This window comes from Tamandua tetradactyla, chromosome 20 (genome assembly GCF_023851605.1).
Source record: "Tamandua tetradactyla isolate mTamTet1 chromosome 20, mTamTet1.pri, whole genome shotgun sequence".
Lineage (NCBI taxonomy): Eukaryota > Metazoa > Chordata > Mammalia > Pilosa > Myrmecophagidae > Tamandua > Tamandua tetradactyla.
Genome location: NC_135346.1, coordinates 12,151,109 through 12,178,304, shown reverse-complemented (window position 1 = coordinate 12,178,304; position 27,196 = coordinate 12,151,109). Strand labels below are relative to the sequence as shown.

Below are 27,196 nucleotides of genomic sequence, written 5' to 3'. Positions count from 1 at the left end.
CGTCCTCACATAGACGTGTGACGGAGGTGGGCTTGGGGGAACAGTCACCCAGCTGTCGCAGCCTGGGGGTGGCCGGGGGCACTGGGCCGTCCACCTCCCCCTGGGCCCTGTTTTGTCTTCGCTTTCGGTGTTTGGGTGGGTTTTTTAGAGATCCGTGTTATAGGCGCTTCCGGGCCTTTTTTCTAAAACTGCTTGAAAAAAGCGACTTTGGGGCCACATTGAGTGAGGTGGGGGTGGGGGCAGGCAGAACATGATTTAAGAGGGAACTTGAAACGCATCACTTTCATGCTTGTAAAATATTATGCTGGCCGCATCTGCATCAATCACTCGGGCTTATCTTTCCCCGGGCGGGCTCCTTCACCATGAGCCACATTTTTCCTGTGTGCGATTGTCCCCTCCCCACTGGCCTGCGGCTCCTTTCCTCCTTTATTTCAGTTCTGTCCATTTTTCATCCATCCAGCAAACCCTGATTTAACACCTAGGGTTTATCTTGTTCCTCCGCAAGGGCCCAGGGCTGGCCCAGAGACTGCAGGTTGAGGAGGGCGGGCTTGGCTGTGCACTCACCTTACTCCACCTGCTCTCGCTTCATTTGGCCTTGCTGTGCATCGCACCTGCGGCTGGTTCTCTCCCCACCCTTCCACCCTCCACGCTGGCAGAGGGCCAAGCGCAGGTGTGCTGCCTGCAGTGATGCTGCCACCTGGTCACGGCTGATGAGCAGCCTGTGCGTCACAGAGCTCAGCTCCCACCTCTGTGCTTTGCTCCAGGGTTTGGGGGTGGGGGGGCACACCTGTCAGGGGCCCCTGGGTTTCAGTAGGGTGGGGAGAGTGGGTGGGGCTCCCAGCATTCCTGTTAGCATCCCAGAATGGACACAGAGCCCACCCCCACCTCCAGCCTGCCTTCTTCAGCTCTGCTGCAGCCCCAGGCCTCCGGGTGGGCAGAGTCGGGGGGTGGGGGCGGTCCCGACGGAAGGCTAGTGATGCGCCCTCCAAGCCTGGTCCCGTTCTGGCATGTGGGCAGCCTAAGTTTAATTTTTCCTAAGTCCCGACAATTTCAAAAAGCCTGTGGTTGCAGGACACGTACCTCAGACCCTTCCCATCTGCCTGAAGAATGAGCAACCTTAATGCCAGTCGCCAAGTGTCAAATAGCAAGGATTAGTCATTTGGGCAGCCTGAGGTACACTTCAAAAACTTAAAGGCTGCCATGCACAACCACGAACAGGAACCCAAAGCCAAGTGCAGGGGCTCCTCAGCCAGAAGCAGACCTGCAAAGGTCAGCGGGTTCATTCCCAAGACTTCAGACAGCGCGACCTTTAAGGTGCCTCCAGGTGTGGGGAAGCTGGCGGCTGACCTCTCAGACGCTGCCCGCTGCCCCCTGGGCTGGGAGCCCCCACGGCCACCAGCGCCCAGCTCTGCTCACAAGCCCGGGCCCACCCAGACCACCCGGGTGTCTTTGAGCGCGTGTCCCGAGACGCAGCCCCCCCGGGAGATGCACCCACCTGGCCGTCGGGGAGCCCGCCCCGCCCCATGCGCATCCCCAGGCTGGCGACTTCCTGCAGAGACTCCAGCTGCTGCGCCTGAGCCGCCTTCTCCTTTCCCCCTGCAGGGGTGGTCCAGCTCGACCTCTCCCCCGAGGACAGGGTCAGTGTGACCACGGTGACCGTGGGGCTGAGCACGGCGCTGACCTGCGCAGTGCGTGGAGACCCGAGGCCGCCCATCATCTGGAAGCGCCACGGGCTGGCCCTGAACTTCCTGGACCTGGAAGACGTCAGCGTAAGTCACCGGGGCGCGGGCCGGGCGCAGGCACCTCCGGGGAGCAGACCGGGCAGCCGGGCCGGGACGTTTCATGTTAATGTCCTGTGCTTCGTGCCTGGAGGTACCAGAACACCCAGGGTGCCCGTGTGCAGAGGCTACGCTGGGTGGGGGGGACGTGGGACACCGCGGCCGAGACAAGGGAAAGGCGTATTCACCGAAGGAGGGGGACGGTCAGAGCAGGAGGTGCCGTGAATGGGCTGCGCTAGCCAAGGTAGGGGAGGGGGCTGGGGAGAGGAGTGGTGTGCGGGGGAGGCTCACACCCTGGGGGCTCTGCAGGCCAATGCAGCCAGGAGGCAGGGGGTGGAGGCTCCTATGCAGGGACAGCACGCCTGGCTGAGAGCCGAGGGGGAGACTCTGGGCCCTGGGCTTGGACAACTAGACGTGGGAGATGGGATATTCCCTGTTGGGAGGCCAAAGGTGAGCAAAGGTCCTGAGGCTGCTGTTGAGCCAGGTTGGCTGGTGGGCAGGTGCCAGGTGAGGGAGTGGGTGGGGCCAGAGGACGCCTGCCTTGGGGGCCTTGTTTGCTGGACAAGGGGATGTGGCTCTGCTGAGCTGGGTAGTGCTGTGTGAAAAAAGAGAGCAGCAGGGCTCACAGGCTGATGTGTGGGCGGGGGGGGGAGGGGGCGCCTGTACTCTCAGCCTGGGTCTGGGCCCCGCATCGCCCCACACTGGCTGTGTGACTTGGCGCAGTTTCTTAACCCACTGATCCTCAGTGAATTAACTACATGGAAACGAACATTGGCAGTGCCTCCTTCTACTGCGATGTGGAGATCAGATAGAAATACTCAAGTCTGTTTATTGGCCCAGTTTGGCGCAAGGGGTGATGCGGCCCCCAGAAGTTCATGAGAGAAGCAGAGTGATGTCACCCAGGTGGGGAGCCGCCAGGACAGCTGACAGACCTTGGCCTACCGTAGCAGGAGCACAGGTTTCAGGTGGAGGAAGGGGGATGGCTCTGATCTCCTTGGCTCAGCTCAGCCAGCTGGTCTGCAGTGAGGTGCTTGGCCCACTGAATGAAGACCCAAGGGATGAGGGTGGCAGTTGGGTAAGGGGTGGGGCAGAGGGAGCTGGCTTGGGCTATGTGACTCCATGGGTTAGACCAACACAAAGTGCCAAGGTACACTGCTAAAGGAGACCAGCGTGAGCTCCTTAGAAGGATCACCATTCCCTATCATCAGATCTGCCCTGAAATCAGCGGAGCCATCACAGGAGGCCGTGAGCTCCCCATCTCCAGAGGCATGTAACCTGAGGCAGAGAAAGTAGTCAGCAATGCCATGAGGTAGCTGCTAGCCCCAAGAGAGCAACTAAACCCCATGAGCTTGAAGGTCCTCCAACTCTGATAGTGTTTTGGTGGAGAGCGCTGTGCTGAAGCTCTGCAGGAACCCCTGGAGTCTGGACTCTGCTACTGGCTCCACCTGTAGATCACGTGGGAAGCCCAAACAAGCTTCCACCGTAGGCAGAGCTGACCAAGGCATGCCCTTCCCTGGCACTTGTCACACTGGATGGGGTCATTTCCTTGTGATGTCCTCCCATGGTGAACAGAGCCTGTGCCCTACACGTTTCTGAATTGTTGGTCCCGACAATCCAGGTGGGTGCTTAATGGAAGATGCTGTGTGGGCAGAACCCTTCCTTGCCCTCTGAGCCTGAGGTGGCCAGGGCTTGTCTATGCAAGGGAGGGCAGTGCCCAGTCTGTAAAGAGGGTGGTGTGTGTGTGTTGAGGTGTATGGATTTGTGTGCACAAAAGCTTTCAACACAGGTTACTGATGTGGGGGTGTCAGCTTTTCAGTATGTTTGGCCAGTGGACTAATGCAGAAGTAGGACAAGCCTCTGGGTCTGTCTGAAGGCCCAGGTGCATCACTGGGTGCTCTACTTAAAGACAGAAGAAATGCAGGCAGAAGCAGAACTCTTCTTAATGTACTTGCCATCAGTTAATTAAATTACTTTGAGTGTTTTCCCCTCTCTTGAACATGCCTCTAGCGCCAACTCAATTGCATTTCTACTTTTCACAATGAGGTTAGCAATTTGGGTAATTGTGAGTGCAACAGGAGATTAATGGTCCCTCGTTATCTCCCAGAAAACAATTTAGCAGACCCCAAACAGGCAGGGCCCTGCACTTCTCATAAGCCCCCAGGTGAGGGTGCAGGTCAGAGCCAACCCCACAGGGGTCCTCCCCTGATACCTGAAACCACACCCAGACACACCCACGCACGCACAGCAGCACAGACTGAGAGTGCAGGGCACAGGCTCTGGGGTCAAAGCAAACCATGTCATAAAGTCTCAGCTCTGCCACTTCCTGGTTGAGTGACCTTGGAAAGGTCACTTGACCTCTCTGAGCCTCAGTTTCCTCATCCGTGAAATGGAGATCATTATACCTGCCTCATAGGGTTAAAGCGAGGGTTAAAGGAGAAGATGCATGTAAAGTTCTTAGTACATAGCGTTCCATAAATGCCAGCTATGAGGAAGCTTAGTGTTATCATTCTCACTCTCGTTATTCTTATTGCTGCTACTGCTGCTAAACAACATTCTCAACACCGGGTAGTCCGAGGTCCCCAACAAGCCGCCAGCAGTGCCGACTGAGGCTCCCCAATCAGACAGAAGTACCCTTGGGGTGACCTGCTACCTGTCCCAGGGCATTCATCCACGGAGAGAGGCATGAACCAGCCGCCTCCAACAATTCCTGGGCCACCTGGGGCAGGCCGTTCAACTTCTCTGATCCCATGGGGAAGTAAGGATAATAATACTGACCATGTGGGTTCCATGCCTCGCTCAGTACCTGGCACACAGTAGGTGTTCATAAATGGCAGCCCTACTCTGGGGACAAGGAGAGGACCCGGCTAGGAGGAGCTCAGGACTGGAGGGGGCTAGAGCCGGGCCCTCAGGAGTCACAAGGCCTTCTTGCAGCAGGAAGAGTTAGGAGAGGGCAGCTCAGGAGGGCAGCACTGATGGGGCAGAAGTTCAGGGGCCAGCTGCATCCCTGGAGTCCCTAAGTCTAGGGCATTGCAGCCCTGTCCCCCACCCACTGATGCCCAGAGCCCGAGAGAGCAGTCAGAGATGAAATGCCATCACCCTGGCTATAATAGCAACTGGCACTGAAACACTGTTGCAAACCGGGGAAGCAGATCAGCCTACAAAATACAAGGCGGAGAGATCAGAGTGCAGCAAGGGGTGTGGGCCTCCCTGCTTTGTCATGGGTATGAGACATCTTGATTGGCAACAAAATATCAATCACTCTTTCACTCCTCTCTTAGTGAGAAGCTTTCATGGGCAACAAAATATTAATTTGTCTTGTCTTATCTGTTAAGAATTCTGTTAATGAATTCAGTCGCGAGCTATTACAGAATGCCATCCTAATGACACATGTAATTAAACTTTTCTGACTTGCAAACATCAAGGATGCCTTGAGCATCAGAATAATATTTGATCAGAAAGTAGATGTACCCCCTCTCGCCCAAAACCAAGTGAGAAGGAGCCACTCAGTTTCCGCAGTGAGCAAATGCCACTGTCAGAAGCATTTATGAGTCCCCCAGTTATGTGCATGCCCAACCAGATGGCAGACATGGGAGATGCATCCTTTGGATTAATTTACTAAGTACCGGTGAGGCGCAAGCCTGTGACAGAGCCTAGGGCAAAGGCATGCTTCCCAGCCTGGAGGTGGGGGCATCGAGACAGCCACAGACACAGAATTGCAGCATGGTGTGGCAGGCTCTGTCTTAGCAGGAGAAAGCGACTCTGAGGGCCCACGGCAGGAGCAGCTCTGGCCAGGCCTTCGGGGGGCAGGAGTGCCCAATGAGCATCAGAGAAAGGAGATTGGAAGGACCCACTGGCCAAAACATGGGGGCTTGAATGTCAACCCAGGCTTTGGCCATTCTCTTGTGGGCAGCGGAGCACCACTGACTGTTGATGGAGGAGGGACGTAGCCAGATGAGTGTCCTGCAGAAGTCCTGGCCCCTTCCTGCCTAAGACTTAGAGTGCATCAAGGAGGACCAGGGATCCCCAAATAAGGTGGGCTGCAGAAACAAGGGGAGCCCTACTCTGCTCTCAAGGTCTTCCTCCTCTCTGGCCTGCCAGGGCTCTTCTGGAGCTGGGCAGTCCTCCTGGCCACCCGGGGCTCCTGCCCTGAGCTCCCTCCAAATGGCCAGGCTCAGTTCCTGGTGCCTTCTTAAAGCCAAGCTACCCGGCCCAAGAGGCATCTGTCCCACCCCAGGCCGGCTTGCTCAGGGGGTCCCAGCCTCAGCCACGTCAGGCGAAACAAAACCACCACTGCGCAGAGGCTGGCACGGCAAAGCCCCGTGACAGATACTCCCAGCAGAGGCAGCAGCCCGGGAAATTAGCCGCTGCCCCTCCCAGCAGCGTGTCTGTGGATGAGGACGCCTCCTTCTGTTTGTTTGATGAGAAATCAATAGCTTCTGCTGAGGCACGTATTCCCCAGAGCTTAAGAAATGTGCCCTGTGATTTGCTTACTGTGGTTCCTTTACTGAAGGAGCTGCAGGGCTAGGTATGCTCAGACTGGGCCCCAAGGCCTCCCTCTTCACCCCCAAGATTCACAGCCCACTGCCCCTACCCCAAGAGCTGGGGCTGTCCCCAGGTCATCCTGAGTGCTGCCTGTCCTGGGCCTGGCTGGAGCCCAAGGCTGCCGTCCAGGCGGCACCGGTGCTTGTTTCTCCCACGAGGAGGAGCTTGGCCCTCTCGGCCCCACCGTGGAGCCCCGACAGGCCCCTCGGGCTCCGGGCAGAGCAGAGTGACACCAAGAGGCCAGTGCCCTCATGGACCCTGTAAATATCCATGGGTGAAGGGGTCAGCTTACCCTCCCCCGACCCTGGTCGGACTGCCCTGTCCCTGCACAGACACCTCAGTGCCGCGCGGAGGAGGGGCAGGTGTCTCCACAGCCAAGGCCATCACCAGAGCCACAGGACGGCAGATGCCCCTCGGGGCAAGCTCTCCCACACCAGGGCTGCCTCGGGAGGCAGTGAGATGCCCGTCACTGCAGGCATCCAAGCAGTTGAAGGAGCAAGTTCGCCTCTGAGGCCTCTCCTGACCACGAAGCCATCCAGTGCTGGGAAAAGGAGGCACTTTGGAGGCAGGGTTCCCTGCCCCTCTTTGTCCACCTGGACCTAGGACTGGCCGTCCCTGCAGCTCCCCGGCTGCCCCCGACTCCTGAGGGCTCAGAGCTAGGCTTCTGGGGCCGGGCAGGGTCCATCTCAGAAGCAGAACTGCACATTCCCCCCCGCTTCCCTGGCCTCATACCAGTTGTTCTTTTGGGAGTGAGTGGGGGGACGGCTGCCTCTCTTTCTGTAGAAGCCGAGCCTGCAGGCGTGTTCCAGGTGGCAGCTTCCAGTTCTCCGAGACCCAGACCACCTGCAGGCACTCGGGGGAGAGGGAAGTGGCCGCCCCCGAGCTGCCCTGCACAGCCGTGTCGCCCACCCTCCCCTTCATAGCTGTCTTCCTCGCTGCTGATCCTTGTGGCCTCGGGACAGGGGACCCCTAGGAGGGGAGCATGAGCAGGGACTTCGCGCAGCTCAGAAAGCGGCGGCCAGCTGCCCCTGCTAATGGACTCACCTACTGCAGGCCAGGCCGGCGGCGCTGCAGCCACAGCAGGGCGAGGCCAGGGGAGGGAAGGGCCTCTGAGGGCCCGGGGACTTGCCCAGTGGGCGGCCAGCTCACAGCCCCTGCCGGAGCGCTCCAGGCGCTTCTCCGCTCCGGGGACACGGTGCGCAGCGCAGGTGGCCTCTCTCCATGACCAGGTCAGGCTCTCAGCATCGCCAGGACGTCACTGAGGGCCCGTCGTGGCCTGTCCCCTGCTCCGGCAGTGACCGCGGCAGCTCTGGCCCCCGAGGAGAGCGGCCACTTGGGAGGCAGGCGGGTTCACACCCCAGAATTTCCCATTAACCGCTGGCCTCTGTCCCCAGCAAGGGAGGGAAGCAAATGCCAGGAGACCAGCACACAGAATTGTTTGACCAGGATATTCCCGGGGGGAGGAATCATTTTCCTATTCAATTCTTCATCTAAAAAAAAAGGAGGGGGGCTCTACAAAAACCCCAGTATATTTCAAATAACTTGCAAGAGTTACTCTTTTTTGTTTTTTGTTCTTTGCTTTTTTTTTTTTTTTTAAACCAAATCTCACTATTTGGAGCTTTCAAATGTCAGCAGGCTGAGTACAGTGATAAAAGCAGGAAAACAAAACCCATTAGAAGAAAGTATTTGTGGCAGTGTTTGAAGGATGTGTTAAAAGGTTCGCTTTTTTCCCATGCCTAAATGGTGGAAAACCAGGAACAAATAATTCTAATGAAGCATATGGTCTCAACCAGCTCTTCTTTGAGTTATTAAAAAAAAAAATGATTTAGGGGCTCATGACTCATTTAATTTTTATTGTCTTTATATGAACCAGTCATGAATCCATTGTGAAAGGATGAGAGGCATTTGTTCAGCATAGAGAGCTGTTTGCAGCACGGGAGACAGTGGCTGTAGGTTCTGCATTAGAATTATCTCATTAAACGCTTGGGTACATTTTGTTTTAAAATCTTGGAAAACACTATACTTGAAGCCCTCAAAGGCTGTGACCGCTTTTGTGGAAAGCGCCTGGTTGCATCCAAACATCCAGCTCTTTTGAGCTTTGAATGAACTCAAATGGTTGGAGTGTTGGCAAGAGCTCTTCGAGAAAGGGCGCCCTGAGTCATGGCCCAGCAGTCTGCAAAGTGCATGGGGCGGCTCTGCCCCACCCCACCCCCACCCCCGCTTCCTCCCTGGCCTTTGCTTTCCCGGTGGCCTCCCCGGGACCCCCCCTCCCCCGCCCCGCTCAGGACCGCTCTCAAGGCTGGGTCTGTGCTTGTGGTCGCCGCTGGCCTCATCTCAGCAGTCTGGGGCTCCCCGGGAAGCTTCTGCCTTCACCTCCAGTCCCTGATTCCAGAGCCTCACGGCCTCCCCCGCACACTGGTAAAGAGGAGGCCAGTCGGGGCCTCGCGGGGCGCTCAGGACCCAGCCCTGCCCCTTCCCCACCCCCAAGGAGTGCAGGGAGGGGGAGCTGCCAGGGGCCCCCGCCGTCCTGGAGCCGTGCCGGGGTGCCTCCCCCCAGCTCACGCTGAGCTTGTTCCCAGGCTGCATCTACTGCAAACAGCACTGCAGTCCACCCGCACCCATGCCTCTTTGCAGGGGTGTGAAAGGAGGTCTCGAAGCCAAGTTCTCAGGAGGAGAATGGCCGCGTCACAGGGCGGGCCTGCTTTCGGTTTTGATGGATATTGCCACATCGCACTCTAAAGAGGTTACACCAGTTTGCACCCTCTCCGACAGTGTTTTAAAAACCGTGTCAGGAGGAAATTCCCGATCACGAGCCTCCTTGGTTCCTGAAATGAGCCATGGAGGGAAAGTTAATCAAATCCTCCCAGGGGGGGGTTGAAGGCAGCCAAGCCGGCTGCCTCGCCCGTGAGTGGGGTCCGGGTCAGAGGGGGGCTGGCCCCCGCGGTGAGGCCCTCGCAGGCTGCTCAGGAGGCAGGGGCCCCTGGAGGAGGGTCCAGGGTTTTGTGAGTAGCGGCTGTGAGACAGTCTGGCCCCGCAGTTGCCTCTTGCAGTGCAGGCCAGTGTCTGAGACTTTCCCTTCCCAGCCGGGCTCTCCCGGCTTATTGGCCAAGGATCCAAAGTCCCATTCATAGAACTAGAAAAGCAAATTCACGGAGTGAGAAACTGGAAGATAGGCTACCCAGGGCCAGCGTGGGGGTGGGGAAGGGGGGCTTAACGCTTAAGTTGTACAAGGTTTCTATTTGCCGGGATGGTGAAGTTTTTGCAGTGGATGGAGGTGATGGCAGTGCGACATCGTGAGTGTAATTAACAGCGCTGGCATATATATATTTAAATTTGGCTAAAAGGGGAGATTGTGATTGTGTATCTGTTACTAGAATAAAATCTAAAAAAAAAACAAATAGGATTATACAATGCAACCAATGAACCCTAACGTAAACTATGGAGCATAACTAATAGTTCAGTTATAAAAATGTTCATTCATCACTTTAACAAATGTATTAGACTATGGCAAGGTGTTAATAACAGGGTGGCATATGGGAACTCTGTGTCTGATGTGTGGCTTTTCTGTAAACCTACAGCTTCTCTAATAATCGTAATGATAAAGCCCATGAGTGGGTGCAGGCCTGCATCTCAGCAGAGGCCCCTTCCTGCTGCCCATGCCGCGTGGGCGCACCCCGGCCAGCCAGGCCCCGGCTTCTGCATTCCCACGGCCGGGCCAGAACCTTCCAGTCTGAGGTCCAGGGCCAAGTGAGAAGGAGCAGCGCGTGCCCGACCACACTCACTTCTGACCCCAGGGCAGGCCCGGGGGGGCTCCCCAGGCCACCCTCCCGTTTGATAATTCGTTAGCAGAACTCACAGAACTCACACTCATAAATCACATTGTGAAGCAGTCCAGTGGCCAAAGCTCCCCCACCCCCACCCACCCCACCCCACAAACAAAGGCTCTCGATACCCAGAGGCCTAGGCCATGATCACCTCCCAGCAGCCGCGGGCAAAGGCCAGGTCCCTGCGGATAAGTTATTTCTTCACCCCACAGGGCCTTTGGGGCTCCCCTCGAGGCAGCAGCTCGGCTGAGGGGTCTCCATTGGTTGAAAAGCCAGCGGCCACGTGCCCCCCGACGTCCTGGAAAAGCAGGGCGCATCCCCACCCACCTCCTCTGGCACCTCTGACCGCGTGTCTGGGGCCTGAGCCTGGGAATGGGCGGGAGGACAGACGCCCTGGGGGGAGCTCCGTCAGCTGCTCGGCGATTGGCTCAGGTCGCAGGGACTCCTTAGAGGAGGGCAGTGAGTGGAGGACTCGCTCTGCAGGGGCGCTGGCTCGTCTGCCCTCTGCGGCGCTGCGAGGAAGTGACCGGCACGGGAAGCCTGGTGTGGGTCAGCATGCTCAGCTGGAGACAGCCAGCAGTGGGCACACGTCTGTGCAGGTGTTGGCATGTGCCCGCTCACGTTTCCTGTCCATGTGAATGTGTGCATGTGCTCGCCAAGGCGCGGGCCTGTAATTAGCTTGGTCTGGTTAATGGACGCACGTGCTCGTGTGAATACCACGTGGCTGGGGACCAACCGTCGCAGAGAAGTGTCGGGCTCACTGTGCTCAAATGCCTGGGCGGGTGGGTGGGTTAGAGACGTCTGGGAACCAGCCCAGTGTTGGGGAGAGACCCCTCCACTACCCTGCCCCTCCCCAGAGAGAGCCAGGCTGCTCCTGATGGCAGAGTCGGTAAAGCTCTAGAGAAATGTTTCTAAGCTGAATTTTAACTTGTGGCATGGACAGTATCATTAACCTAAACTTTAAAATCACTGCAGAGTCCTTGCACTGAGCATTTCAGCCCTAAATATTCAGCATTGATGGCTCATTTTCATGTTACTTGTGCCTGACTCACATGCATCACTGTGACAGCGTCCCCGTCTCGCCTCTGCTTCAGTATTGTTTAATACTTAAGTCTCATTTAATTGCTTTCTTTATTAAAGGCATATACTTAGAAAAGAGCTATTTTAAAGGCAAAAATCCATGTCTTTAAGTAAAATTGTCTTTTTCTCAAAAAAGAATGTGCATCAGTGCAAAGAATGGTCTAATATGGCATCTGTTTATTTCTGGAAGGAACCTTGACTTTGCTAATACATTTCTATGCATCAGTGGGGAAAAAAAAGCCATCCATAAAAAGACAATTACAGAGATGCAATCAAGCACTGATAGCAGTATTCAGACACATCTCTAAGAATATTCCAGAGAGGAAGGATTGCAGGTTTAGTTTTATGTAGCTTCTTATAAATCAATTTTTAAAGTAGTTTTCTCACACCCAATGAAATAAATTTGATTTCTGTAGCCAGTATTCATGTTCCAGAAAACAATATGCACTTTGTTCTATAATTATATGATGCCTATTGTTTTAGTTGAGAGACATTATGTTGTTTATTGTGGAGTCAGTTTCTCCCCAGAGCCTAAGTCGGAGGCTGGTACTGAGTTAGGAGCTTAGAGAAGGGCCGGACACGTCTCGCAGCCCCTTGTGTCCTTGCCGAGCTGACCCTCATCCCTCCACACATAAGAGTTATGCCTCTGCTCCTGGGGAGACAGAGACTTGGACTCAGCAAGTGAGGGAAAAAAAAAAACAGGTTAAATGACCCTGTCCGGGGCTCCCCAAAAGTCGTCAGTTGAGTGGGGAGTCTCTGCCCGCTGTCCTGGGTCCAGCCTCCTCTTGGACCTGTTCCAGGGACCCAGGCCTGAGGAAGGCAAAAGAGCCAGAGTCCCAGTGCGGGAGAGGGAGGCAGGCCAGGGGAGCAGGGCAGGCATGAGGCCGGCTCCCCGCCTGCCCGTCGCCCTCTCTTCTTGACCCTGCGGGACTGGGCAGCATTTTGGTGGGTGGGAAGGCAGGAGGTGGGCACCTCCCAGCTACCAAACCCAGAAACGGAACCAGGCCTCCCCGCAGAAGCCAAGCGCGACGCCTTGTGCAGTCTATCCAACAAGTGCTTATTGAGGCCCTACTATGTGTGAGGCGCTGGAGACCTACTATGTGTGAGGCGCTGGAGACTGAACCCAGCACACGTGAGCCGCTGCCCCCACGGACCTCACGGTCTAGTAGGGGAGACAGATGGCAAACAAGGTAAAATTTAAAATCAGTCTGCTGATGGTAGTAAGTGCCAGGGAGAGAAACAAAGCAGGGAAGGGAGGGGGCGCCTTGGGGGCAGGCTTATCAATAGGGTGGTCGGGGAACGTTTGAACAACTCGAAGTAGGGGAGGGCCAGATAGACAGACAGACAGGCTTTGGGGAGGAGGAGCAGCGAGTGGTAAGTTCCTGAAGCAGGAGCCGGCCTGGCAGGTTAGAGCACCAGCAGAGGGCCAGAGCGCCGGGGCGGGGAAGGAGGGGGGCCGGAGTGGGTGGGGCGGGTCACCGTGGGTCACCCACAGGTCACCCACTGACCCCCATGGTCCACGTAGGGGCTGGGGCTGTGACTCGGAATGGGGTTCTCCGCGAGGGTTGGCACCATCTGACTTGTGCTTTAAAGCACAAGTATGACTGTCCTGTGCACGGCAGGGGACAAGGGAAAGGTGGCTGCAGGCGCCCAGCCTGGAAGGAGATGACTCCCCTGGGGCTGGCCTCAGGGCAGGAGGTGAGCCGAGGACAGACTCAGGCTCTGTTTTGACAGACAGCTCAGTTTTCTCACATCAGAGGGATTTGGCTTATGGTTTTGGTTTTTGGGTTTTGGTTTCCAGGGATTGTTTTGAGAATTAAGCAAGCTGGTGTGTGTAAAGTTTCCTGGCACATGGTAAGCACTTGAAAACCAGACCCTGGTGTTATTCCTGGGACGTCAGGGAGAGTTATGAGTTGATCTGAGGGAACTTGGGTCCAGGGCCAGCCCCCCGTTCAGGGGCGCTTCCTAGGCTGTGAAGGTAGTGGTCCCTGTCACCAGGCCACCCCAATGTGATCCCAGCCCCAGAGATGGGCTTTGGGGTCTCCCATGAGGAAGCAGACTGTGGGTGGGAGCTCAGGAGGGCAGTTTACAGGGAAAGTGCCCCCAGCCCCCACGCCTATCCCTGCTAGCAGCTCTGGTTTTGCCTTTGGGATGGCGTCTGCTCCAGGACCTACCAAACAAGGCACTGAGGAGTTGCCAAGACCCCCACCCCCACCTCTCCCCACAGGGCGAGTGCTGCACCCAGCTCCCCAGCCCTCTTTCAAGATGCCGTCCCGCCATTGAGACTCAGGCAAAATGCACTTTCCTTGAGAGTTAGGATTTGACTCAGCACCCTGAGTGTCGGTCCCAGAACTGACTGACCGTTAACTTTTCATACGCAACTCGGGTAGGAGCCCTTTATGACCCTACTAGACACGGGACAAATGGGCTCTCTGGTGAGACTTCCACAGAGTGGCAGGAATGGGGTCTTCAAAGCAGAGCAACATTTCAGAGAAACTCGCAAGTTCCTAGCAGCCCTCTCCGCTATTTGATTCCACTGGGGAGCTCTGGTGGGTGTTTTGTTTTGTTTTTTCCTGAAACTCAAAGCTAGCTGCAGACATCCACTGTCTGCCTTCCTGCCTCTGCCCTACCCCAGGCCTGGCTTGGGCTCATTAGCTGCAAAGCATCTTCAGGGGTCCCTGGCACTGGTTGTGGACGGGCCCCCGGGGTGTGGACAAGGGGGTCATTGTCTCAGAGGCAGGAGCATGAGTGCCAACAGGGGGCGGGGAGCTGCCCAGTGGCTGCTCTAGGACAGCCCTTGAGCCACGCTGGCTGGTGTCCTCCCCGACCTGCCCCCAGCTTGCTTCTATGGAGAAAGGCAGCCACCAAGGGCAGAGCGAATGGCAGGGGGCATGGTGTGGCCTGGGCTCAGGGGGTCAAGAGGAGTTTTGCCTCTTCTCTTCATAACAGCAAAAAAAGTAGCGTCCGTCCCCCAGGCATGTTACACTCCCCCCAGTACGAAGCACACTCACATGCATTCTCTCGCTGGATCTCCTCAACATGCCCATGAGGAAGGCAGGGCACATGTGGTCCACAATCTAGAAGTAGAAACCAGCACTCAGAGGGAGCAGATGACCCTGGGCACCGAGAGCGTGCAAGCTAAGCCCTGGATGTCCTGAGTCCCGCTGCAGGACTGCCCTAGCCCTCCTTGAGGGCTGCACCGCACTGCCCTCCCTGTGTCTCGCCCGTGAGCCAGGCCCTTCTCTGTCCTGACAGCTCCAGACACCATTTCCTCAGAGCAGGTGTCCACGGGGTGCTTCATGGAGGAGTTGTCGTGTGAACAAAAGCTTACATTCTCGGCAAGCAGAGGAGCAGAGGGGTCGGTGTTCCAGTGGTAGAGGCCAGTCCTGCCCCACAGGCAGCGCCAGCAGGAGCGAGGGGGAAGGCAGATGGGAAATCTCACAGCTGCTGGCCATTTTCCCAGCCTACTCAAGAAAGAGGCCAATCTCATTGTTTTTTGCCCCATGCAGGACTTCGGAGAGGACAACTCCCTGTACATCACCAAGGTGACCACTGTCCACATGGGCAATTATACCTGCCACGCCTCCGGCCACGAGGAGGTCTTCCAGACCCACGTCCTGCAGGTGAATGGTTAGTAAATGGCTCCGTGCATGTTGTCCCCTCAAATGGTCCCCAAGTGCTGCTCAGAACAACCCTTGCCCTCCGCCTCCTGGATTATGTTTCCCTAAAGGAGCATCTAACTCACACATAACCCATCCCTCTCACGTGTAAAAGGGAACAGTGGGCAAAGGCTCAAGTCCATCAAGTAACCTTCTTTGTCTGGCTTCACCCAGAGCTGCCTCCGATGACAGGAATCCAGGTGCTGGTGGGGGTAGCCATTTAGCCTTGTCACACTGGGCAGCTGAGGCTCCAGCAGGTCAACTGTAGAGTGTAGGAGGTGCCCTGAGAAGTGATGTGGCCTTGGTGAGCCGCCCCGGCCTCTGGACCCAGCAGGAAGCAGAAAATGAAAAGCGCTGCTCCTCCGCCAGACTGTGGGAACCGGATCCCAAGCTCAATTTAGGGCATTTTCCTCTCCCATCTTCTCCCGAAGAAGCTTAATGAGCCTCATCCTGGGCTAAACTAGGACAGAAGCTGAGCAGGCTTGGAAGGTTTTCCTTTGATTTTCGCAGACCCCTGTGTTGTCATGAAACCTAGAAATCTGGGAGAGTTAATCACCTCCAAGAGTATTTTTCGAACACTTACTTTAGCCAGTCCCTGTGCTAGGGACTCTCCTAGTCAAATATTTTAACCCATTTTATAGATGAGTTTCTAGGTAAGGTCACTTGCCTGAGGTCACACAGCTGGTAAGTGGCCTCGTGGAGCTCTTTCCAAGGTGTCCGTGATCTGGCCTGTGTCACCTGCTCAGCTTAGCCTCTCCAGCCTTCACAACCAACTCACTGGAGTCCCCCGTAGTTCCATCTCAGATCAGTCCCCACTGAAATTAGGCCCGTCAGCCAAATTTCAGCCTGTGTCAGGCTGGGCCTGGGCACAACAATGACGCATCAGGGACTAGCACGGTGGTCCCAGCTCAGCCCCAAGATTGTCTGTGCCCACCGGGGTACTGGGCTTCTGCTGGGAAGTCAAAGAGAGCAGACGTCACGAGCAATTACATCACAGCGCTCAGCATTGCTTGCCTCTCAATTCAGGGTCACCAGCCATTTAAGGACAACTGGTGTCCTCAGGCTGCCTCTGCACTTCCCCCATAGGATACTTTAGGGATTTTATATTGATATATGCCTAAGCCATATTTTATTAGTGTTTACCATGAGTTGGGATATGCCTTCAGCCTTTGAGGTGTTGATCAGCTACTTGTTGGCTTGAATCCAGGCATATGAGGATATCTGGATTTCACCAGAAATAACCCAAAGGTTTCTGGTTGTAACACTCCCGGGCTGGGATTCAGAGGCTGGTCTGAAATAAGCTCATGGTGTGGGTGGAGCACTGAGTCCAGGAGCCTGGTCACAAACACCATGAGGCGTTTCTGGACCTGAAGCAAGCAATAGGCTCCTCTGCCAACAGGAAACAGACTGTGTCGCTGGCGTTGGAAAGTTCTGCTCTAGCCCCCCTCCCCATCAGTCCTGCAACCCACAACCAACCTTTTGAATGTCCCACATCCACCCCCGTTAGCCCAGGGACTGCTTAGCCTCAGCTGAAGAAGCTGCTCGTGGTCCTTCAGAGTCTAAACAAAGAGCAAGAACCTTCCTACTGATAGAGAGAGGCCACTTGAGACCCATTTCCCAGCAGCTAAGAGGTGTAAGACTTCTTTTCTGGCCAAAGTATTACCAACAGAGTCGGCAGAAACCTGCTGGGACCTCTGAATTTTGCAATCACGTTTTCTATCTCATTACATCGGCTCATTGTGCTAGGCCATTAGGGTAGCCCTGGCTCCAGAAACACATGAGGTCCCTGAGCTGGTGATGCTGGGGCCCCCAGGGCAGCGTTGGGGTCCATTAATCATCTCCTAGGGAAGCATCTTACTAAAGTAGGCCAATTGTTGCCTCCTGAAGGCACAGGGCCATTGCCTGATGACCTGGGAACAAAACTCAAAGTTTCCCAAGTATTCCAGAGATTAAACTTGCTGTGTGGGACTTGGAGGAAAGCTGTCATTGAAAATAGAATGATATGAAAGACACAGTTACAATAATAAGTAACATGCTGAATACCTACTGTGTACCGTCCGGTTTCGCAGCTGAGGAAATGGACTCCCAGGTCAAGGGACCTGCCCCGACCCCCACGGTCATGACAGCAGAGCAGGTCTTGACTCCAAAGCCCAGACACGCCCCTGCCCTGGGACGCGTGAGTGGTCAGCCAGGAGGTCGGCTGAGTCGCTCAGTGCTGCACACTGTGGGGACAGGGGGTGGGAACCCTGCCGTTCGCCTCTGTTCCTAGTGCAGCATGCAGGCCCGACCTGAGACAGGCGGCTTAGTGAGACCCTGAGGGAGGAATGGTGACGAACTTCTTCACCAAGACCGAGGGTGGTCAACCACATGGCTTGGCCTTGTCCAGGGGACTCAGCAAGTGGCTGTGCAGACGCTGGGTCTGGGCTGCACCCAGCAAGACCCGAGGGACTGTGGAGGGCTCAGAGATGGTGGGCATGGGAAGCGAGGTGCCAACGGGGCAGGAGGACCTGAGGAGGCTGGGAGGGCACCGTTAGGGCTCAGGATAGAAGGGAGGCAGCGTCACCAGGGAGTCTCATGAGAAGCAGTGTGAAAGCAGTAACAGATCCACCTGTGCGTTTTGTTCCTTTCACCATCCATCCAATGCGAGCCGAAAGCAAGAAGGACAGCCCAGATCGATGGGGTCAAGTTCGATCCCACTGCCCAGCCCTGCTGTTGGTGGCCCAGTTTGATCCCATCTTGGCCTGGCAGGTGGTCTGTAGCTTATTGTGCTGAGGTAGTACCTCGGGCACACAGATGGGGAAAAATATTCTGTATCTATAGCTCTAGCTGGTTTCTCATCAGTCAGAGGGAAGATGAGAAGGGGTGAAAGCTGAGAAAGAAGAGAAGAAGGAGCCCTTGGCCAGTTGCTCTCTGAGTGGCTCAGAAGACCCCGGATGAACTGCAGTTACACTGGGAGTTGGAATGGACTGCCCGGAGTCAGGAGCTGCAGCTCGGACCATAGTTTCCTGAGCACAGCAGACCCGAGCTGAGTGCACCTCTGAAACCAGAGAGGTCTGGGTTCAAGTCCTGGTGCTAACACTGCCTTAATTACAATCCTAGGCAAGTTAATAAACTCACCTATAAAATGAAAATAGCAATAGTACCTCCTGACTTATAGGCCGGATCAAATAAGACATATGTAAAATGATTGGGAAAATGCCTGGCACAGGATACAGACTTCAAAATTCGAAGTGGGCAGTCACGGTGGGAATCTTAGCTTTGTCTCCAGCCACATTTAACTGTAGTTGGTGGACACAGATGGTCAAAGTTGATGGCTCCTCAGAGAAACTCCAGCCCATTTTTCAGATGGAAAAATTGAGACCCAGAGAGAATTTCCAAGCCAGGATTAATACACAGGCTTCTACTTCCTAGAGCCTCTCCCTGGCAGCTGGGGTAAGCTCCCATGGACAAGCCAGACCATTATCTGCTGGGACTTCTCCATCCATTACTCTGACCTGGTTGCCTAAAGGAAGCCCTCCCAGGAACTGCTTCCTCTCTCAAATTATTAGTATAACTTCCCCATAGACCAGGCCTTCCAGAGATGAGGCCCAAATGCTGGCATGATTTATAACGTTGCACAAACCTCCCGCATTGTTTTCATACGAAGGTGCAAGAACTTCAGACATAAATGATTAATCCATTAAAAACACCCTTGACCTCCCCACAGTTCAGACAAGCAGCAATTCATTCCCCAAAACACTATAATCTCACCAACCTGTTTACTACCCCAGCTTGGTACTTTTGTGACTGTATCTCTTACTTAAGGACATATTTATGCTGCCTCTCGGCTTGGGGATGATCAATGCTTCCCAAAGAAAACGGGCCTTTGTGTTACATATGCGCATGTTTTCTCTTGGAGGTTTCGCAAATTTAAAAAAAAAAAAAAAGAAAAAGAGTGTGTTTACCCAGGATATATTAATTTCAAATGCTTTTTAGTGTGTGGATTAAAACAAAAGGAAGACGAGTGATCAGGGTCAAAGAAGAGCAGTTGGTTCTTTATCATGTTGCTGCTTTATCCAGAAAGCTTCCTCCGTCTCTCACCAGAGAAGGTGCAGGACTTACTCTGACAGAGCCTGGTCCAAACAGGGCCAAGAGCACCAGCACCTTCCGAGACTGGGCATGGTGGGCGCCTCCCTGCCCTGCCAGGGCCCCCAGCCTGAGGAGCAGGAGGTTGACCCAGAGGTACAGATGGGTGCAGGGAAGGAGCAGATGCCTTGTCACAGATGAGGGACATGGCTTGATCCTGCAGCCAGTGGGTGAGCTCCCACCCCAGTGATGGGCAATTGTTTTTTCTGTTTTCTTTTTTAACATTGCTGTGCTGGTTCTCCCTTCAACAAATTCGGCATCAAAGGATCCTCACGCAGCCCCGTGTGACTCTTCTTAACACCCATCTGGCAGTCAGATCAGGGCTAGATGGGATTCTGGCAGAGCATCTGAGTACCTTGAGGATTACCTCCCGTGTCCCAGGACCCTCTGGTCCCACTCGAGCTCAGCGTGCGTCGGATTGTCTGCAGGGGCCTCTCCATCCATCACTGTTGGCCTGACTGTGCCGATTCAGTCTCCTCCACACCGGTCACTCGGGAAAAATAGGAGGCACAGAACACTGGGTCACAGATGGCCAGCAATGGCTCCTGTCCCCATGAATCCAAACTCATGGTGCAGCTCCTGGCCACACTCACACTCACATACACACACGTGCTGTGCTCTGGGGCCTGCCCGTCTCCAAGCCTCATCTCTTACCACCTGGCCCTCGCCCATGTTCCAGCCCCAGAGAACGTCTCTCATTTCTCCAGTACACCTGCCTTCTTGACCATGGCCAGGTATGGATTGTTCCCTCTGCTGGTAATGCTCTTCCCCAACCCTCTTTGCTGGCCAACCCCACCTCATCCTGGAGGTCTCAGATTAATCACCACTTCCTGCATTCAACAATATGTGCTAAGTTTGTTCTACAGGCTGGGTACTGGGCTAAATACTAGCAGTGAACAGAATTCTCTGCCCTCATGGAGGAAATAAAGAGTCAGGTAAAAGGGTGGTACTTTTAGATAGGATGGCAAGAGAAGGCCTCACTGAGAAGGTAAAATTTGTGTAAAGGAGATGAGGTAGTCAAAGATGACTCCAAAAGACTTTGGTCTGAGCAACTGGAAGCGAAGAGTTGCCACTTACTGATATGAGAAAGATGAGAGGTGCAAGTTTGAGAAAGAAAGTTCAGGAGCATATTTAGGACACTATAAATGTGAGGCGTCCCCTAGGCATCCAAGTGGAAGTGTTGTGAAGGCAGTTGGATATCTAAATTTGGCATTCAGGGGAGAAGTTTGAGCTAAAGGTAAAAGTTTCAGATGCATCATAGCATAGGTGGTATTTAAAGTCAGTTAGCTAGATTAAATCCCCAAACAAAGTGAGAGTACGTAGAGAATGTTCATAACCAGCATTCCAATGGTTAGAGCCTGAGAGATGAGAAGAAACCAGCAGAGATGTCTAAGAGGAAGTCAGAGAAGGGAGGAAAACTGGGAGAGTGAGGAGTTCTGCAGTATCTCGAGGAAGACAGAGTGCTCAGCCATGTCCAATGCTATAGATACGTTGGGTAAGATGAGGACAGAGAATTGGCCATTGGGTTCAGCATGTGGAGAACACTGTGACACAGAAAATAGCAGTTGCAATGGAGGGAGGGAAGGGAGGGGAGTAAAGTCTGACTAGAGTTAGTTCAAGAAAGACCAGAGGGGGAAATAAGTGCCACCAGGTATGGAAAACTCTTCAAAGCATTTTCAATGGGAAAAATAAGGCATAGTTGGGGAGAGAAGTTGGGGCAAAGAGTGGGTTTATTTTTCAAGATTTTTTCAAGAAATAAAAGCATTTTATGGGCTGATAAGAAAGAGCCGGTAGGATAAGGGAAATTGATGCAGGAATGAGAGAAGTGCTGGAGCAACGTCCGCAGGGAGGCTTGAGGGGAGGGAATCTAGGAATGAGGTTCAGATGACATGAGATTCAAAACTGGGCATTCAATGTTGTAGGTAGGAGAATGGTCTGGAAGTGGAAATGAGGCGCAAGGAAGACCCTATCCTACCTCACAGCCCAGTGGTGCAGGGTTAAAGGACCACCACTTGAGAGGCTGCAGGAGAAGTAATATCCTCAGGAGAAAACAAGGTTTCTTCCAGTTGAGCAAGGTGAAGGAACATTCAGAGAAGAATTTGAGGCTATGGGAAATATTGCTGATGAGAGGACACGAATCCCAGAAGGCCCAAGGGAAGGTTTGGGGTATAAGGGATGCCCCAGAACCCTAGGCTTCTGGTGGGCACTGACATGAACCAAGAACAGAAGGCGAGATGAGAAAAGTCCTGATAAAGCCAGCGTATTGAGTTGGGGCAAGATCGGGGAGAGGAGCTGTCGGGAGGTAGAGTATCCAGAGTTCTGAGCTCTCCTCTTTAGTCCTGCAGGCGGAGGGATGGGAGCCAAGGGAGGGGAGGTCTTACCACCAGAACGTAGGCTCCCTGTTGACTTCTACTCACAGAGACCTCAGTGCCAGTAGAGGGTGCAGTGATCTCACTGGGCTTAAGAGAGCAGCGTTTCAATGCCTGTTAATGGAGACCCAAGTGCCTTGCATTTAGTAGATACTCATAGTTTAAGTGAATGATTCATTTTACATCCTTGTCTTTCAGTAAGATTTCCTTTTGTTCTAGGACAGCCCCTCACTGTTCAGTTCAAAGTTGCCCTGAATTGGCCTGAGACATCTTCCAAGCCAGGTCTGACTCCAGGTTTCCACCTGGGAACTTGTTAGAAAAGCAAATCCTCGAGACCTACTAAATGAGAAACTCTGCAGTTGGGGTCCACCAGTGTGTTTCAACAAAGCCCTCGGGTGATTCAGATGCACACTCTAGTTCGAGAACTTTATGGGTCCACAGGATTCCTGTCAAAGTTCAGGGCAGAGGCCAAAGCTGGTCTTCAGGGCTAGTTCTGGCCATGAGGCTGGTCCCTGAGGAGGCCAGTCCATGAACCACCCACTTCGAGGCCAAGCCCATCCCTTGGGAGCCCGGTTCTCTGGGCAAACCCACCATCAATAAAAGGGCAGGCACTGCAGAAGTCAGGAAGGTCAGCATTTCCTTTGTGAGGTGGAGAAAGTGAATCTCACTCCCAAAGCACCTTTCTAACAGTGTTCATTGCACTTCAGTTAATTGTTCAGCCACCTTCCTGGGGCATAGAGAGCGCCATGAAGGTGGGGGCTGAGCCTGCCTTATTCACTGCTGCGTCTATAGTTCCTGATGCTTGGCATTTAATAAATGACATATTGTGCTGACAGGGCATTGTCAAACCAATGGAGATTGTCATGGTGCCAGACTCAGAGAGGGGAGCTCCGTCATCCTGTCCACTCACTCTCTCCCTCCCTCTTACCCTCTCTCTGTTTTTCTCTCACCCTCTCTTTCTCTGATCCTCTCTTTCTCCACTATCCTGAAGTTTCTACCACTGTACAACATTCCAGGGCAGTTTCTTTGGGGGAACAGTTATCACAGAGGAGTTTTGTAGTACACTGTGGCACTGTAATACTTTGTAATATCAGGAAATCTGGTATGGCGGCATGCCAGTCATCACTCTCATTTTTCAAAATTTCCCCAGTTCTTACATACTTTTTTTCTAGATAAATTTTAGACTTGTTTTGTCAAGATCCTACCAAGCGATTTTTATTGGAATTGGATCAATATATGGCTTAATTTGGATTATTTTATTTCTTAACAATATTGAATCTTCCTGTTCAAGAACATACCTCTCCAATTATTGAATTCTTCTTTTATGTCTTCAGTGAGGTTTTATACTTTTCTTCATTTAGATCCACTATAGTTTCTGTCTGATCACTGCTGTTGTAAAAGAAAACTAGCATTATGTTTTGGTGCTGGTCCCTCTCTTGTACTCACTTATTAATCCTTACTCCTCTTTGATTCATTCATTACTTGGAGGCTATCCTGGCAAAACATCCTTTTTTTCCACCTTTTTAATATCTATACTTTCCTTTCTTGCCTGCTCTTAACAACAATGCCCAACCTAAAGTTGAGAATCAGATCTTGCCTCCTCCTCTTTTTCCTTTTTTCCTTTTTCCTGACTCAATGGTCCACCATTCTTGGAAGAATGTGCTGTTTCTTCTTTGTATAGAGATATTCTTAATTGTAGGAAGAAAGTATCATTCTGTTCCTATTTTATTAAGAGGACTTTTTTCCAAAAAATTGATTTTGAAATTTTTTCTAAGTCCCTTTCAGTGTCTAGCAAGAGAATCAAATGATTTTTCCCCTTCACCTATGCCTTTGGATAGGTTTAATTATAGATTTCCTGATATTTAGCCATTGAACCGTATTTTACTTGGTCACAGTATAATCTTTTAATATCATGCTAGATTTGATTTGCTAATATTTTACTTAGGATTTTGGTATAGCCTAATCCTAGTGAGATAGGTCTACAGACATAGTTTTGTGCTCTGTCAGGTTTTAGTGTCTAGGTTATAGTAGCTTCATAATAAAATTTGGAGCATCTTGTCTGTTCTAGGCTCTAGGAATTATCCATTCCTTGATGTATGAAATAACTATCCTATAGAAACCTTTTTGGTTAGTAGCCCTTTAGGAATTTTTAAAATAGTCTCTTCTTGACCCAATGTTGGTGATTTAAATTTTCCTTTTAAAGAATATGTTTCATTGAGATGTTCATGTTTATTACACATAATTGAATATAGTATTCTCATGTTTAATCCCCTCTGTGTTCTTTCTCTATTTTTCTCGTTGATCAAACTTGCCAGATATTTGGCTTTTTATTGGTTTTCACAAAGAGACAATGCTCTAGATTTATCAATTCCACTCTTTTTTGGATTTCTGACCGATCCATTTCTTCTTCTGTCTCGATTGATTGTTCTCCCTGCTTTCTTTAGGTTTACTTTGTGGTTGCTAAGCTGCGTAAATAAAATGGTGATCCAGCAAAAGCCCGAGTTTCAACTCCCAGGTCCTGGCTGCCCTCAGGGGCTGCACCACTTCTCCAACTGCCCGCCGGCCCCGTGCTCCTAGGACCCCAGCTTCCATCTCTGGACAGGAATTCAATCTATTCAGCTTGAACCCTATTCCTCTCTCTACCAAACGCAGGGTAAAGGGAAATTCCCTGCGAGAGTTAACATTTCTCTCTTCTTTGAACTAAGTGGGTTCAAAGGCAGGACATGCGCGTTCGTGTTGTAAGCAGCTCTCTGGGGATGCTTCAGCTGGAGCCTCGTTTACCTTCTCCACGCCCAGTGGCCTGACCCCTGGGAATCCCTTCTGCCACCCACCGAAACGCCCTCCCAGAACCGTGAGCAAAGAGACACTGGGGAAACGCCTGTGTGCTTTGGCACAGGGTGCCTCTGAGTCCATGTTGCCGAAACCGCTCTGGGCTGTTCTGAGTGGGGTCAGGCCCTGTGCCAGGTGCACGTTTAGCTTTCTATCGCCCCCACCCCCCCAACTTTGCCCCACGAGTCAACTAGAGGAAGGACTCAAGACTCAGACTGCCTTGATTTAATTCCCCATTACTTGATCCATTTCCAATAACTGGACAGTGCGGATTTTTTTTCTCCTCTGCCCTTCCCAAGCATGAATCACTAGAATTCTATCTTGCTCAGTTCTCAGGATAACCCCAAAGCCTCCTTGTACATAGCATCAGTTTGTCTCTAATCTACCCCACCCCACCCCAGCTCCACATCTTCTCTCTCTCAAAGTCCTGGGGTGCTTTCTTTTATTGGACACAGGAGCTTTCAGAGAACTCTAGGAAAATGTAGTAGCCTGCTACAGGAGTGTGACGCTTTGGTTTTCTTTAGTTTAAGATCCAGGCGTCATTACTGTAAACTCTCACTAATCCTTCATGGAAATGGGCAGCGTGAAATGTATGAATAAGTAAGAGACTTCACATCCATTGAAAATTATAATTATTTTCCTGGGCCCAGAGGGAGGGACAGGAGGGACAATCCCCTTGGTCCGGCCTCACCTCTCCCAGTCCCTCTCCCCCACCCCCCGCCGGGGTGAGACAGGCCGGAGCTCCGTGGAGGCCACGCCCCCCGCACACCTGCTGCCGTGGCCCTCAGCTGGGCTACTCCAGGGCCAGGCGGGCGCACCCAGCCATGGGGTGCAAGGGGGAGAAATGACCCAGTGGAAACCCAGGGGACGGGCCCAGAGCTGCGATGCAATTAGTAGCCCTGCTCGTCAGTGCCCCGAACCGCTCAGTTAAGCACTTCCTGCGAGAAATTAAGCCTTTTCCAATGAATCTCCCGGAACAGAAATAATGTATCTGAATTTAACTCATTTAGAAATAAATTTCCGCGGCTGTGGCTCTTTACATGTAGCAGCTGAACAGTGCTGGATGTTTGGCTTCTTTCTGATCATATTTAGAATAATGATGAAAGCCATAAATTACAGGGTGCACGGCCTGACAGGTTTATTGCCTGCGCTGCAGTTTATAGCCCTTTCTTTTGGAGCTTGAGTTGCCAGGCAGGCTCACTGGAAGCTGCGGAAGGAGGGGGCCCCTCCCCGCTGCTCCCGCCCACCCCGGGCTGGCCGGGCCCCTCTCACGGCGCCGGCTCTCCCGCCCGCAGTGCCGCCCGTCATCCGCGTCTACCCCGAGTCGCAGGCCCAGGAGCCCGGCGCGGCGGCCAGTCTGCAGTGCCACGCGGAGGGCATCCCCATGCCCAGGATCAGCTGGCTGAAGAATGGCCTGGATATCTCCGCCCAGATGTCTAAACAGCTCTCGCTTTTAGGTAAGCACTGCCCTTGGTGCCCCCGTGCTTCTCCCATCAGCTTCTAGCCTCGCTCTTTCCCCAGGGCTGGCGGCAAAGGGTCACCTCCCGAGTCAGGTGACCAGGCATCCCTCCCAGGTCCCCTGCCTCAGGGGGTCTCGTGGAACTTCGGAGAGCAGCGATGGGCCGTTGCCAATCAGCCCCAGGCCACCCTCGGTTCTTTTCAGCTGTGCCAGCCCTTCCTGGGCGTGTGCCAGGGCCATTGGCTGCCCCCAGCCCTGCCCAGGGTCTGTGTTTTTAACCCCAACGTCCTCGAAAGCCCCGTAGATGGGAGGGGACCTGGGGGCCCCACCCAAGCAGGCCCCCCCTGAGCGCTGACCTTCCTGCAGCCAACGGGAGCGAGCTCCGCATCGGCAGCGTCCGCTACGAGGACACAGGGGCCTACACCTGCATCGCCAGGAACGAAGTGGGAGTGGATGAAGATATCTCCTCACTCTTCATCGAAGACTCGGCCAGGAAGACCCGTGAGTCCACTGCTCCCCGTGGAGCTGGTCGGGGGGGGGGGGGGCAGCAGGGGAGGGCACCGACTGCCCAGTCACAGCCACCCACACGAGCCCCTGTGCGCAAAGCTGGAGACAGAGGGTGCCGAGAGGTGCGCAGGCCTCCCTGGAAACCTGGCCAGCGCGGGAAACAAAAGCAGGGACGACACTCTGCAGCAGACAGACCCCAGGCCCGGAAGAAAGCTGGACCCTCCCCGCCCCACTTCTGCTCCTACCTGCTCTATCACCTGAACCTCTTTTCCTCGCTCACAAAACCCCTCCACGGTCTCCCGCCAGGTAACACTACACAATGGCCCAGAAACCGGCCGCACACACGTGCGTAAATGTGCGCATGCAGCTGGCCTGTACCCCAGGGACCCTGGCTCACTTGCTGTGCTACGTGCACCCCACTTTACAGTCACCAGGCGGGGCTGCCGGACTGGCTTCATGGTCTCTTTCCACTGGTCAGAGACTCCAAGCTCAGTTGTTGCTCTCCAGGGCCATAATCAAAAGGATGTTTGATGATCTTCCTAAGAGGTTCCAGAATCCTTGTCAGGAATCAGTTACCCCAGACGTGATCCAGGAAACCCAGCAGAGGTGTTGCCCCCTCTTCAGTACCCACAGAATATGGGGGTTCCCATTAGCTTCTGTGGACCTAAGGGCCTGATTTCAAAGATTCTACCATTTGCTGGGCAATGAGAGGCACAGACTCCATAAAGAACGGACCAGACAAATAACAGATCAGTGGGTGCCAGGATCCCAAGAGGTAAAGGGATTCACAGCCAAGGGGCATGAGGCAACCTTTTGGGGTGACGGAAGTGGTCTCCATCCTGATTGTGGTGGGACTTACAGGACTGTGTTTGTTGGACTTCATAGAGTCGCATGAGTAAAAAGGGAATTTGACCATGCATCCTGCTGTATTTTTTGTTTAAAAATAAAAATACGTAAAATACAAAAAAAAAAAAAGAACGAGCCAGGTATGACAATGTTCATAAATAGATCACTACAATGACGT

General features: G+C 53.4%; 1 protein-coding gene across 1 annotated transcript in view; it reads left to right on the top strand.

Annotated features, from left to right (window-relative positions):
• Positions 1 to 27,196, top strand: part of FSTL4 (follistatin like 4) — a 397,058-nt gene that overhangs the window by 343,495 nt on the left and 26,367 nt on the right. Inside the window, exons 7-10 of the mRNA XM_077138433.1 lie at positions 1,603 to 1,769; positions 14,734 to 14,854; positions 25,502 to 25,663; positions 26,032 to 26,166. Coding sequence (XP_076994548.1) covers positions 1,603 to 1,769; positions 14,734 to 14,854; positions 25,502 to 25,663; positions 26,032 to 26,166 — 585 coding nt within the window. The remainder of the gene's footprint in view (positions 1 to 1,602; positions 1,770 to 14,733; positions 14,855 to 25,501; positions 25,664 to 26,031; positions 26,167 to 27,196) is intronic.